At 44.8% G+C, this 15,499-nt stretch overlaps 1 protein-coding gene across 1 annotated transcript in view; it reads right to left on the reverse strand.

Annotated features, from left to right (window-relative positions):
* Positions 1–140, reverse strand: part of LOC145995385 (neurotrimin-like) — a 366,883-nt gene extending 366,743 nt beyond the window's left edge. The window contains exon 1 of the mRNA XM_083131989.1: positions 108–140. Within this exon, the coding sequence (XP_082988115.1) occupies positions 108–121 (14 nt within the window). The 5' untranslated portion in view covers positions 122–140. The remainder of the gene's footprint in view (positions 1–107) is intronic.
* Positions 141–15,499: the final 15,359 nt, after the last annotated feature.

The following is a 15,499-nucleotide window of genomic DNA, read 5'->3' on the forward strand; positions in this document are numbered from 1 at the left end:
CGTTTCAAGCAAATATTAAATAACAAATATACGTAAGATGTAAAAAGTATTACAAACAAAAAATAACAAAATTATAATAACTAAAATATAAATAGCACTAGAGTTACCTTATAAACTCCATTCCCTCTTCTTCTTAAAAGTAGTATTACACTGTTAACAAGTTCAGCTTACCTGTTGAAAGAAAATATATTATTAGAAATGTGAAAATGTAGTTGTTGAATTGAACACAATATACACAGGGTGATTCAAAAGTCCTGCGCCATAGGACAACTCCTTTATTACTGTACGTAGCGAAAAAAGGAATGATGGGTGGGTTTCAATCGAAAATGGCTGAATTTGCATGCTGAACACTGGCACGAATCTCAATGGTAACATAAAATATCATGTAACCATATGCTTCGTCCATGATACCGTAAGTAATCTCAATTCCGTACAGTACTGTTAAGTTAAGAATCGGTAACAGTAATTACAGGCAAAGTAAGAAACGTGGACATGCAAAGGCACACTAGACCACTAGAAAGGGCTAAAAGAGCACAAATGAAAATCTGACTACGCCCTTTGTCACTGACATCCGTCGGTGTCTTCTTAATCGCAGAAAAAGACAGAGGACGCCAAGCAAAGACATCAAGTGACACTACAGACCTTTCGTACAATTAAACACTGAAACACCCAACACCTTCTCTAGTGGTCTGGGGGAGACCAGACTTTTTCAATCACCTGTATGCATAGATCTTATGTATTTAAATCTACCTAAACCATATAATTAGTTATCTTTATTTATTGAATTATTTGTACTCTCCTGTTCAGTTAAACTGGCACCCTATAAAGTGTTGATACTTTATGTGAATAGGAATTCTACACAATTACATGTAGTGTGTTATATATAGACCTAGGATTTTTAGGTTCTAAAAAGTGTGCTTTTTAGGTTCCTGAAATAGGCTCTAAAAATCCTAAAAATAGGTTCGAAAAATCCTAAAATAGGGCCGTCTTTAAAGTCCTAAAATAGATTAAGTTATGCTCGAAAAATCCTGAAGTAGGTTAAAAATACTTAAAATTGTTGAAATTCTATGTGGCCGCGGTGGCTCAGTCGGTAACGCGTCTGACTACCATTCTCAAGGTCCCTGGTTCGACCCCCGGCCGGTTCAAATCCGGGAACTTTTCTAACGTTGGAAGCGGCCCTGCCGCCCACCCAGCGTCGAATGACATGGGTACCTGGGGGAAACTCTGGGGGTAAAGGCGGTCGGGGCGTGATGCTGATCATGACCGGATCAAGAAAGTGTGGGGCGTTACCCCCACCCCCCGTATACGCCTTCATGGCGTGGTGCTAAGCACAGGGGAGAACTTTACCTTTTGTTTACCTTTAGTTGAAATTCCTGAAAGAAGCTGTCACCTGCAATGGAAATGGGACACCTATATCCTGAAATACGCACAATCTTGCATAACGTTATGTGTGTTGCCTAACCCTACGGCGATGGCAGAACTTACCATTGGAAATTTGTTATTAAAATCCACTCCTCGCCGTATAGTTAGGCAACAATCCTTTTTCATGTTATCCACAGTCAAACCCCGCAATTTTGTCTGTGAGGATCATCATGCTAACATAGTCAGTGGTGCAAACTTCAATGCTGAAATGTTAGTTTGCAAGGTGTGAATGCCACAAAGCACCCAAGTGGCGCGAAAGTGAGCAAGACCACATCCGACCACTTTAGTTGTACAGGTAACAGTGGCACCAGACATTTTGCTTTGTTTAGAGCTTTGAAAAATAACCATGGAATTGAAGGGAAATTGACAGAGAGTACGTTTCAATTACGTTCGTCATTGAATTTTTTCGTGACCAAACAAAGCATATGCCTCTGTGTGATAAAATCCTGTAAAACCTTTAAAAATATATAAAAACAAAAAAAAGTTTGATTTAGGCGCATAAACATAAAATAGGTATCTTATGCACTATAAAACTTCATCAGTTATTGCGTTTTCTTAATGAAACTGTGATATAACTTATATTTTCGTATATACCTGTAAAGGAAAAAAAAATAGGTTAAAAACCTAAAATCCGAGGTATAGTAATATAAGAGTCGCTGTGGCCAGTCGATATAGCGTCTGACTGCCACACGGAAGACCCGGGTTCGATTCCCTGGGTGGGTGATCTCAGGAGGGAATTTATCCAGCAATGCCCCCGTATGAAGCGGGTCTGGAGTTTTCCCAGCCTCTAATAAATGTGTACCCAGGGGGAAACCCGGGGTGTAAAGGCAGCCGGAGCGTGGTGGTGATCTCATCACTTCCAGAGATGACGAATAATTTGAATGTGTGGGTCTTACGTCCATGTCCCAATATATGCCATCATGGTCTGTTGCAATTGTGCAAGGGTTAGTTTGACCTATCAATGGGGATGGCATTTCTCATACCTATTCACCTGAGGAATAAAAGTGCAAGGAAAGAGAAAGCGGGACACTTAGCATTCTTTAAAAGTACCTAACCAACACTGGACTCTAGTAATTGAGGATTACCACGGCAAAATCAATCAGCATGGTTGGCAGCTGGGTTTCAACCAACAACTTGCAGAATGTGAGACAGTCACCTTAATAACTTGTTTATCTCATGAAATCTTAGCAGGTAGAGGGTAATCGGATCAAGAGGTAACACACAGGAGGAGTGGTCCAGATACACACTGTCCCAGGAGTTTGTGGAGGAAGCGAACGAAAACAAGTCCTCTGCGCAAGTAATGACTCCAAAAGCCTCGAGCAATGAACGCGTAAGGGTTTGTATAGAGGGGCAATGTATCTGCAGCTACTTGCCATTTGCAGCAGGCCAAATTGCTTTGCTCCGCCCACTCGCTTTATCCCCTTTTTGCCGTTACGCGCGACGTTCCTCCAGAAATTCCTTGCACAGACTGTAGTTTACGTCAAATGAAGTGGAGTTTTTCAGTGACGTAGAACTAACAGAAATCCGCGATAATCATGGCCGGTTGAGATGACCCTTGAATAGAACCAAAAAATCGACCAGTGGCTGTATTTACCGATTTCTAAACAGTCTTGAATAGTAATCGACGAAGCAGAGTGGTGAGAATAATTCCACAAACAGGGCAGCGAGACAAACAGGCTTTGAGTGAACCAAAGGTTGGCAACTTTTGAGTGGGGGATGAACTTTAGGGATTTCGCATTTCGGTGACAACGGACGACCGTGTGACATTTCTCCAGTTTAAGCTCCAACCGGCAGCTTCAACAGACCTTCTCATCAATATTACGTTGTCAGGGCGACCTGAGGAAAAACACAAAAGCGGAGGGGATAAACGGGAGGGAAGCAGAAATAGGTTAGTGCATACGTGACTCGAGAGAGAGAGAGAGAGAGAGAGAGAGAGAGAGAGAGAGAGAGCGCATCGTTTATTTCACATGTTGTTTGTTCCGTTAAGGCACAGCGCCGCCAACGGCCCCAGTGACAACATAAACGAATTCTCAACTCGCTCGCAATTTTCAGATCTCCAAAGAACTTTCTCTGCTGTGACGTTGTCAAGGCTCCATAGAGACTTCAACTGCCTGGTCCATTACACGTTGCCGCTCTCCAACGTCAGGTAAGGGAAGGGCAGAGGACGGAGAGAGATAGAGAGAGATGCAAAAGTCCAAAGCAGAAAAGGAAATCAGCATTAAGGAATAAAATGGTTGCAGCTCTCGTCACGATGGGGTCTCTTGAATGACGATAGTGTAGGACTGCCACATGGCGTTAGTCTTGTTGCAAGAGTTTCCCTCCTGGTTCTGGGTTTTTGAAAAAACGGGAAGCTGTCTCCTCTCTGCAGGATGGCTCGATCGATTTGAAAGCATTTCACGCGATAAAGCCTAATATGATACCTGTTATCTACTCCAGCCTGTCACACGATTCGGAGGACCGTGGTCGTTTTTTCCCCCCCAGGCAAAATCCAAAAAAAGAATCCAGGTTTGTAATTGTGATTACATAGCGAAATACAAGATTTGTTAGAGATTATCCAGCGTTTAAATCAATAAGACATAGATGGGCAGGCGATGTGGTACGAATGGGAGAGGAAAGGGAAGTTTACAGGATTCGTGTTGGGAAACTTGATGGTAAGAGACCTGTAGGAAGGCCAAGACGAAGATGAAGGGATAACGTTGAGATGGACCTAAAGGAAATCGGCAAGGATGGAAAAGATTGGATTGATCTTACACAGGATAGGGACATATGGAAGTCTTGTGTTGCTGCAGCCATAAACCTTCGGGTTTAAGCAGGCTAGAGAGTTAGTTAGTCAATATATTCCTGTAGAATGTGCACAGATTTACATGTGAAGGAACACTCAGCGCGCATTTACTCCTCCATAGTCTGTCCCGGGAGTCTCTGGAGCGATCGAACGGAAACAAGTCTACGCAAGTCGTAACTCGAGAAGGGGAGTGAGTGCAGCTACCTGCTTTGCTCCACCAACTCGCTTTTTCCCGTCCTCTTTCGTTATGCGCGGCCTTGCTATACAGATTCCCGGGACGGAGAATAGAAGGTGCACAACGAAAGCGATAGGCTTCACTGTGAAAGAACACTCAGTACAAGTACTCATTTACTCCTTCCATAAGAGTAAAGTGGTGGGCTTTGCACGTGAAAAAAATCTCTCTTCAACAGTGCAAAATCAAAATTATTGACTTTGTAAGTAAAGGAACACCAATGATTTGTTGATATTCCTGTAGAAGATATACAGGGTGAGTCAGAAATATGGCTACACGTTTGAAGAAAATGTGGTGTAAAATGTAGAGGGAAATGATGAATGGTATATCAAACTTGAAACTCCATTATTTAATTTCAGACAAAGAGTCACGCGCCAGAGCTTAGGCCCTTAGCCAAGGTGACGCTGAACATGCAGCAGCAAGTTACTGTTGCAGCGTGGGCAATTGCATTCCAGAATGATTGAGAGAGCAGTGTGCACAGGAATGGACTTGACGTAAACAACAATTTGATGTAAGCAGTAGTTTACTCCACTTCCCCACAGTTGACGGCAACAATGTTACGTTAAAATCACGTCTCGCCAGTTAACCTGATGGTTTTCGTAGGCGAATAAACATTCCACGTAAGTGCCGATTAACTATTGTGGAAGATACACAATGAAACTGATAGATTACATGAAGGAAAAGGAGAATATGTTTGAAACAGACCTAAGAGAAGCGCGATCTAAGAATAAAAAACCTTTGTAAATCTTATTTCCATTCTCCCTTCAGAACTTTCACGACCATGAACTTTCCTTTTCCACACGTCGCTTTGTATTTTGGTCGATTGAACTTGTTCACACACGTGGCTCCAAAATCTTTCATTGTTGGGCACATATGCATATGCACCCGTCTGGTGCGGACCATTGTCGAACGTTCTCCTCTATTAGTAAACTTGCTGGTGTGGTAAGCATGCACAGATATATTGAATTTTTATTTCCGAGAAATTTCTGTGAGTTTTAGGCTGACAAAAGGCAAGAAATCACTCCTCTTCACTCGTACAAGTGTGTATAGGAGGCGCCATCTTTAAAATAACAAAAATGGCGTTTTGAAGCCACTTGATCAGTGTTGCAGCCTTCAGATCGTTTTATAATTGATTGATTGATTTGATGTTTTAAGTCCACTTTATGCACAGTAAGGGTAATCGGAACTGGACCTACAGGTTTAAGTTGGATCCGAATCACTATGTGCCTCTACCGGGTATCGACCCCGGGACTCCTTGATTACAAGGCGACGACGCTACCACTGCGCCATCAGGGAAGCCCTAGATCGTTTTATAAATAACAGTTGATACCTCATGTAAATTTGAGATGTATACAGTCTGCCCTGTAATTATTGTCGGACTTTTAAGGTTTTCATTTGACCCACCCTCGTATAATTCTTCATGCATTTCTGGATATGTACACAATTTTTCAATTCTTTGTGGAAATGTTTCCTACCAAAAGTGTTAACTTCCCTCAGCTGCGGTACGTGTTCGCAAAATCTTGGTATGATTAAAATCATTAGTAAAATATTCATAGTTGTTTAATCCTGGTTTCCTCTTCCCACCGGACGAAGAATTCTGGACGCTTGTAATAAAACCTGAGGTGAATTTATCCCTCAGCTAACAGATTCTGCGTTCCTTAAGTGCCTCCATCTACTTGTAATTGGATTCTCATGAGGCGCTTCGTTCCTGTGATGAGTCTGGAAGTTTGTTCTAGCTCTTACCGAGGACTTGAGCTGAGGTAGCTCGCAGGACGCCCACCTTCTCACTTTTTATTGAAGTGGATCCAACATTCTTGCACACTGGATAATGCCCGGATGGTCTGCATTAGGTGAAATCAGCATATTTAAATACATTAGCGGTTTTAATGCAGAAAGTGAACATCTCCTGCAGAGGTAATTGAAACAGAAGAAGGTATATCTCTGAATGAATATACTCATTGGTACAATTGCTCCGTTGTCTGGTAATATGAGGCATATGCAGAGTTCGGTGTTGGAAAGTAACGAGATCTTTATAACGCAGATACAAATACCAGCTACTCTTTCGAGTTCCTTTTTTAAATGAGCACCTGTAGCCAAGTTACTGGTTGAAATGAGTTCCTGAAGCCGAGTTACTTTTTCAAATGAGTAGCTGTAGCAGAGTTACTTTTTCAAATGGGTAGCTGTAGCAGAGTTACTTTTTCAAATGGGTAGCTGTAGCAGAGTTACTCTATCAAATGAGTAGCTGTAGCAGAGTTACTTTTTTCAAATGAGTAGCTGTACCAGAGTTACTTTTTGAAATGAGTACCCATAAACTATAGCTGTTTTCAGTTCTTACGGCGGGCGCTCTAGAAGCTGGCAGGGGAAGTGGGGAGCAGGGAAGCGACCAATCCAGCACGATAAGAAACGTAGCGGCCAGTAGAACGAGTTTCACGTAGTACCTTTTCCGTCCGCGTCGTCTCTCTCGGCGCCACTGTTGTTGTCTGGTTGGTCTGTTGCGTAATCCCAGCTCCCCACTTCCCCTGCCACCTTCTAGAGCGCCCGCCGTAAGAACTGAAAAGAGCTATACTTACTCCTTGAAATGGGTAACTCTAAATGAGTTATTTTTTACGCCTATCGAGTGGTGAGGGAATTAAAGAGTTACTTTTGAACAGTATGGTTTCCTAAAAATAGAAATAAGATGTTAATATTCATGTACGGGTATATACGTTTGTTAGAAGCAAACGATTTGCTTTGGATATAATTATTTCAAGTATAAGGGTTTACTTGAAATTTTCGTTACCTCTATTATTAAATATATTAGGTTCATTAAAATTAATAACATTAATTCTAGTCTTAGTGAATAGGTAATGTTTGAAACATTTTGAATGAGTTACATCTTATCGAGAATGAAGTAACTGTGAAGGAAGGCCGCGCATAACGGCAGAGAAGGGAAGAAAGGGAGTGGGCGGAGCAAAGCAGTGCTGCCGAGAAAGGCTGGTAGCTGCAGCCGCGTTTATCCCTCCACGTTCTCACATCCCCTCGAGTGGTCGAGCGCTACTTGCGCAGAGGACTTGTTTTCGTTCGTTTGTTACAGCGATTCCCGGACAAAGCGCAGCCTCTTGCGTTTTTAACCGAACACGTGGCAAGCTAAGGCAATAACCGCAGGAATAGCATGCACGAGATGGTCTCTCCCTTATTTGGCAACCAATCTTGGACGTTATCTCACCCCCGCATGATGCACCAAGGCTGCAGCACTTAGGCAGCGGGCCTGGTATCAACCATTACACGCTTTTTGCATTTTCCGTCCCATTGTCTGGTCCAAGATGGATAAGGCAGCTACGGCGGCGGAGGCTATTAGAGCGATAGGGGGAGAGACAATATTTCCCAGATTCCATCACGTGAATCTTATTTACCGTTCTGCATCATTATCCACGCCCTACTTTCTTCCGCACGCAATCCTCATAACGGTTACATTTTAACAATGTAAACAGAGGAGCAGCCACGAGGAGGGACCCAGGGAGAGAGAGAGAGGAGAGGGGGTGAAACTCCATCATCAACCCTACTCCTTCCCCCCCTTTTCAACCCGTCCGCGTTCTTTTCTGCTGCAACGCGGTAGGACCGCCAGATAACCTTATCTAATCTCGTCATGCCATACTTGAAAGCGACAAGCAGTGGTCAGCGCGCGGTCTGCAGTTGGAGGTCACGCCACTATTTTATGACCCCTGGTTAAAAATCTCTCAGTTCCTGAAACGACCCGCTTTCAAACCTCCGTGAATCAGCTGCTTCTCTTTTTTCTAAATTCCATATAATACTTTTAAGTTTTTTTGGTTCAGTTTTAGCTCAAGTCCACAGACGCTCGTCTTGGCTTGTTCGATTTGAAACTCTTCTGGCTGCACATGATTGGACAAGGGTCTAAGTTTGTGGCACCAAAATGTCCGACTCCCGCAAATATGATAATTTGCTGCAACAGAACCCAAAGAATGGTCCTTAGGAAAAAATGCAAACCAAAGGGCTTGTACCAATTCTGAAATAGAGTAATAGAAAGGATCAGTGGCGGAGATTTGGTTCCAAAACTGCGGAGGCAAAGTGCCAAAACTGGGGATGGGGGGCTAATATAGTTTACTTTCCCTTGTTAGATAAGCTTTAGCATAGTACGGGCACAAAGTGGGAAAAATTGGGGGGGGGGAGACTGCCTCCCCATAATCGCCGCCACTGGAAAGAATTGAAGAATGTAAACCTTGGTCTATCGAAAGCATTCAAGTTTGGCACGTAGAGGAAAACCAGGCTGGAACTACAGCGTGGCTCAAAAAGTCACTTAACACCCACGGTACAAGGCCACTGCAGCACGCAACGTGGAAATGGTGATGACCAATCGCTGCCAGGCCAAGGGGGAACCACATTGACGCCACCCGCACGGTCGGCAGCCATCTTGATGTCCGCCATCTTGAATTCAACTTCAGAATTTTAAATGGGAAGGGGGTGATATGATATATCCTATCAGGCTAGAATTTCACGAGAAATGCAATGGTGAAGGTTTCTTTGACGTATCTTTAACCAGTAAAAAGTTACGACTGAATTCTTGTACCAATTTGCTCCTTGTCGAGGTGTTAGAATAATGCCTTAAAAATTTGTTTAGCGCATCGGTAACGGATCGAGATCAAAGTGACGTCTAGGGAGAGAAGTTCGTATGCCATTGCACAAGATTTTAATCGGATACATCCATGAAGAGCTGCGCATTATGAATGGTTGTCGCGAACAATTACAGTGTGACGCTTCCATTAAATGAAAAGTCCTTCTCAGTGACAAGGCTAATGTTTATGTTAATAAGGAAGTTCATAAACAGAATATTCGATGCTTTTTATCTGATAACACATTTTCGACAGATCAAAGCTGAATTGTTAGTGCTGGTAAATTAATGGTGTGGCGTGCTGTGTGGAACACGATTGGTTAGTCAATTTTCCATCAACGGAACCTTAAATGCTTAGGGCTACTTAGATTTGTTAAATAAACAGGTTTTTTCATCCTTGCTTATCGAAGAAGGTACTTTTACAGAGATTTTTTTCAATAGGGAGGCACACCAGAACACTATGGGAACGTTGTGATGCAGTTTCTGTCCAAAGTTAGTTATCAGATGACAAGGGTCGCATATTCTGTTTATGAACTTCCTTATGAACATAAACATTAGCCTTGTCACTGTGAAGGACTCTTAATTAAATGGAAGCGTCACACTGTAAATTGCTCGCGACAACCACTCATTTGCGTGGATGTATCCGATTAAAATCTTGTGCAATGGCATACGAACTTCTCTCCATAGACATCACTTTGATCTCGATGAGTTACCGATGCGCTAAACTGAACAAATTTTAAGGCATTTTTCTAACACCTCGAAAAGGAGCAAATTTGTACAAGAATTCAGTCATAACTTTTTACTGGTTAAAGATACGTCAAAAAATCTTCTCCATTGCATTTCTCGTGAAATTCTAGCCTGATTTGATATCATATCAACCCCTTCCCATTTAAAATTCTGAAGTCGAATTCAAGATGGTGGACATCAAGATGGCCGCCGACAGCGCGGGTGGCGTCAATGTGGTTCCCCCTTGGCCTGATAAGGATTGGTCGTCATTTCCATGTTGCGCGCTGCAGTGGCCTTGTACCGTGGGTGTTAAGTGACTTTCTGAGCTACCCTGTACAGTACATTTAGAGCATGCCATCTTTTAAGCTGTTATACGTGGGTTGAAAATGTAATAGTGGAAACACTGCTGTATACAGGGTGATTCTAAAGGTATAGTACAAACGAAAACCACAGATACCTCCCATGAAATAGAAACGAAAGTTCCCCTTCCACTTTGCCGAGAGATGCCTCCGTGAGGAGCTAGACAACGCCGAAAACGTGTGAAAATGAACCTCACACCTCTGTACAGCCAGTACCAGTGAAGATAGAAAGGCGGAACAAACGAAGTCAAAAGGAACACCAAAGTCGCCCATCCGAAAAACACTAGGCGGCAGCTGCGCAACGCATGCGCATGGGGTTCCACAAAGGAAATAGGAGTGTCCCGCAAGACAAGTGAAGGGAAAGGGTAGCGATCGACAACGGTAGGGAGAAAAGAAGCAATGAAGCATGAAGTAACAATTGCACAGCGGGAAACAAACACATGCAGGGCGTGGGGAGTCCCCAAACACAGTGGGGAGACACCGCAGCAAGAACAAAGCACGGTGCAACAAAAGAGAAAGAGGACCGGACGGGGAATGGTACCTGCCAAGTAGACAACAAATGCGGGACGAGGGATTCCCCGTAGCAGCACCGAGGGGATGTCACACAGAGGTCGTGCGCCAGCAGGACAAACACAGCAACTACGGTCACAGGAGGTTTATTGCCACGCAAAGGTGGACTTACAGATAGAAATAGTACGTAGTACGTAGTCGTACCCCAAACTGACGTTGTTACAAAAGTTGCTCAAATTGACGACCACCACATTCAATGCAGGCATTGCAGCGTCGCAGGAAATTCTGGCGAACCCTATCAAAAATCCCTGGCATGGTACACACCTCGGCCGATGCTGCAAGTATCCGCGCTACCAATGTTTTTTTGTCAGACACCGGGGTCTCGTAGACGAGTGTTTTCACATGGCCCCACAAGAAGAAATCCATTGGTGTGAGGTCAGGCGAACGGGCAGGCCAGGGGACGGGGCCCTCTCTGCCGATCCAGCGCTGTGGGTAGGTACGGTGCAAAAGGGTTCGCACTGTGCCATCAAAATGTGCAGGCGCTCCATCCAATTGAAACCACATACGATGTCGCACGTTGAGGGGTACATCTTCTAGCAGCTCTGGAAGGACTGGTGCAAGAAAGGTGCGATAGAGGCGGCCATTTAAACGTGGTGGCAGCAGGTATGGACCGATAATCTGTTCATCGATGATACCTGCCCAGATATTCACTGCAAACTGGGTCTGATGGTGCACCTCGACTGCTGCATGTGGATTTTCATAATCCCACACATGGCTGTTTCGGCAATTGAAGATGCCCTCACGGGTGAATGTTGCCTCATCCGTGAAAAGCACATGGCGCAAAAAACGGGGATCATCGGTACAAAACTGCAACAGTCGTTGACAGAATTCCACACGTCGTGGGTAATCCCCAGCCTGCAACGCGTGGACTCGCTGTTGATGATAGGGATACAGCAGATCATCATGAAGGACACGCCACACTGTCGACTGTGATACTCCCACTGCACGTGCAATGCTACGGGTGCTAGTGGACGGTGTGTCGTCCACGCGAGCAAGTACGTCCTCCTCGACCGCCGCGGTGCGCACATGTCTTGGGTGACCGATATGATGGCCTGCACGTAACACACCCGATTCACCAAGGGTACGGTGCACGTTCGAAAACAACCTGCTGTCGGGTTGTCGCCTCTCCGGATACCGTCCGCGATAAAGGCGTGCAGCTGCTCGGCCATTGCCATCTGCAAGGCCGTAGACAAAATGCATGTCCCTCAGTTCTACAAATGTGTAGCGTTCCATGGTACGGTGAGGATAGTGCCAATTATGGAATACTGTACTGCAGTGCACAGGTGGCACACACACACACTGGTCACAACGGCTTCGAAACAACGTACTCAATTGTCGTACGTCAAGCACACCACCACCGCACCGGCTCTTTCACTGACACGCTCCCTGACGCTGCACTTCCAATCAGCCCACACGTCCGCACGGCGCTGTGGTACAATCAGCTGACGTTCGTGAGCCACCCGTGGCTGTGCTCTTCACTACCTGACCACTGCCGTCAGGTGGGGGCCATGTACTCTGGGGCCTTGTCATCGTGGAACACATGTAGCGTCCTTCATTCTTGCCCCATACACCCACAACACGTACTTCGTCCGTCTTGCTCGAGCCGACGGGGAGCACTACGTACGATCGTGTGGTGTTTGTGTACACCAATGTGGGGTAACCCAGCAGTTGAACAGACGTGCATACCCCCACGTAGCTTCATTACACGATTGTCCCACGCAGTTTATCTGTCCAGCCTTGCTCGGCCCGGTCTCACACCCACGCGACAGTGTGCGGCTGCGGTGGTGTGAGGCCACGCTTGGTTTCGGAACGGAAGGCTGCGGCCGAGGAGGTACTCGAGTTGTTCGGCTGGGGTTGCGCTCGGAAGCAAGCAGCCGCGTCAGGTCTGGGAACGGTGGACCTGGTGATCGGGATGGAAACATTCCGACCTCGTCCATTAGTGTCGTCCACCGTACGAAGTGGTGGGGTCCGTACGACACTCCAGCAGCCTTTCGCCCGCTCTCACCCAGCGATGTGCCTCCGGCTTCATTTCTAAGAGGCTGATTGGGCCCCTTCACGACGTTTGTTACAACGTCAGTACGGGGTACGTGGTCCTATCTGTACGTGCACCTTTCATTAGAAATAACCTCCTGTGCCCGTAGTTGCTGTGTTTGTCCTGCTGGCGCACGACCTCTGTGTGACATCCCCTCGGTGCTGCTACGGGGAATCCCTCGTCCCGCATTTGTTGTCTCCTTGGCAGGTACCATTCCCCGTCCGGTCCTCTTTCTCTTTTGTTGCACCGTGCTTTGTTCTTGCTGCGGTGTCTCCCCACTGTGTTTTGGAGACTCCCCTTGCGCTGCACCGCCAGCGCCGCCATTTCTGCCCAGAACCATGTATGCGTCTGTTGCCTGTCGAGTGTCACGGACCACTTTGCTTGCATTCTCGGTGTGTTTTTACATCCTACGTCGTCCTCCCGTGGTTCTGCAACCCCGCACTACTTTTCTCGACTGCACTGCTTCAGTCATGGTGTTTGTTTCCCGCTGTGCAATTGTTACTTCATGCTTCATAGCTTCTTTTCTCCCTACCGTTGTCGATCGCTACCCTTTCCCTTCACTTGTCTTGCGGGACACTCCTATTTCCTTTGTTGAACCCCATGCGTTACGCAGCTGCCGCCTAGTGCTTTTCGGATGGGCGACTTTGGTGTTCCTTTTGACTTCGTTTGTTCCGCCTTTCTATCTTCACTGGTACTGGCTGTACAGAGGTGTGAAGTTCATTTTCACACGTTTTCGGCGTTGTCTAGCTCCTCACGGAGGCATCTCTCGGCAAAGTGGAAGGGGAACTTTCGTCTCTATTTCATGGGAGGTATCTGTGGTTTTCGTTTGTACTATACCTTTAGAATCACCCTGTATAGGTCATGAAACGGAACTGGTGCTTCTGACTTATACCACATGTTAGTTTGATACCTAAGATACTTCAGTAAATGGACTCTTCCATCCAACACTAGGGACATGCGTAGTAACGAGAGGAATAGATCATCTTTGGAGTTGGCGGTCTAGTAGTCAAACCCCACTAATGTGAAAGTTCTTGTGATTCTCGCCGTACCTCCAGAACAGACCGTCAATGCGCAGTATTACTCTTCATTTTTGAAACATAATCTGCGTTGCAACTTGTGGCTGATTTGTTAGCTCGATGGGGTTAGCAGATGCTCTACCTGTGACTTTGATTTGATCCCTAACATGAAGCTTCCGAACTGTTCCAGAGATTCTTCAGCCAATAGACGGCTCCATTCAACCCATCAACAGAACAGGCGCTGCTACAGAAACACTACGACTTCCACATCGCTGGCAACGATTGTACACAGTGCTGGTGACTACATCGAAGGGCTGTAAAAGTTTCACAGAGGTATCTCTTTTGTATCATTTCAGAATAAATAGTTACCCCTATTAAATTTCCAACCCATGTATTTCCAGCTGTAAATTTCGGATTACAAGCGTAATTTGGAAATTTACTAAGCCATAATATGCTGTACATACAGTATCATGCCAGCTACTGGCGAACGCAGGATTTCCTTTCGGGAGGGATTGGAATTGTATAGTAGATGCTTTCAGTGGCACTAACTTGTATCTGTCCGTGGAGCCCTACGCTACCAAATAATTTGTCGTGTTATAATTATTATTATTATTATTTGTTATTGTTAAGTATGGGATATCAGTAAATAACATATTTAAAATAGTAAGAAAGCATTGTAGATGTGTATTAATATAATGTTACATGGAAGGGAGGATTTGTGGGGATTTTTTAAACTTATAAAAACACACTGTTTTTCAGAAGTTGGCACCCCTGGCTGCTTTCTAGGGGGCAGCACACACAATATATTTCGTATATTTAGAATTGGGGGTCATTTCAAGGGGGTTTTCATTTACCACTCTGGTCTTCCCGAGTTCTTCAGTGTTTTTATTTGAAAACGTAATTTTCTCAAAATTTCGTAGCGAGCTGTAGACCCATCAGTCCCCCTCTGCGTATGCCGATGATGCCAGCAGATATATTTTTTTCGGTGGCGACCATGGATCAGTGTGTCCTCGCTCCATATATACAGGCTTTTTAATGCGGCTTTCGAAGGCTCATAGGGTTACAACATCATTAGAACCCAGAAATATCTGTACAATTTTCCGTTCCAGGGCTGAGACAACCATTTACAAGACTGCCTTAACTAATCAGAAATAGCTAAATCCTAAGGATTAGGCTATTTGCGATTAATAAGTACCTTGATTTTTTACCAATACTAGTTTCAAAGTCCAATAAATGTACAGTTTTAGGTATATTTAGCAAAAAAATGTGCTATAATAAAAACACGAATTTTGCGGAAAATGACACCGATTTTTTTAAAAAAAATACGCCCACGTAACACCGTAACGACGTAAAAAAATAAAAAACCATACCGATTACATAAGACTGCTTCATTAGTTCAAGTAATCTTGTGAACGTAGAATGAATGTAATTCAATATACTAGCTGAATGAGGCACAAGCTACAGATTGAATTATGTAAAGTGAATTGACGACATAATCTTCGAGAAGCAGACTATCTAGCTCCGGTTTCACAACTCGATGATCGAAGATCTATTTCTGGACTTGCGGAAAACAGCCATGGGCTGAAGCGACAATTTGCGTTTCGTATGCCCTAAACTTCCTCATCTAATGCGGTCCGCAGCTCCTTGGTAGCGCATTTGCGGATTTGTCGCTCCATCTCCCCAGGGGAAATGTAGACGGGCCTCAGGAATCCGCAGCAAGGGTCACGTGGTGCGGTACGTGACCTCCTAAGGGG

This window comes from Lepisma saccharinum, chromosome 1, assembly GCF_977018435.1.
Source record: "Lepisma saccharinum chromosome 1, izLepSacc3.1, whole genome shotgun sequence".
Classification (NCBI taxonomy): domain Eukaryota; kingdom Metazoa; phylum Arthropoda; class Insecta; order Zygentoma; family Lepismatidae; genus Lepisma; species Lepisma saccharinum.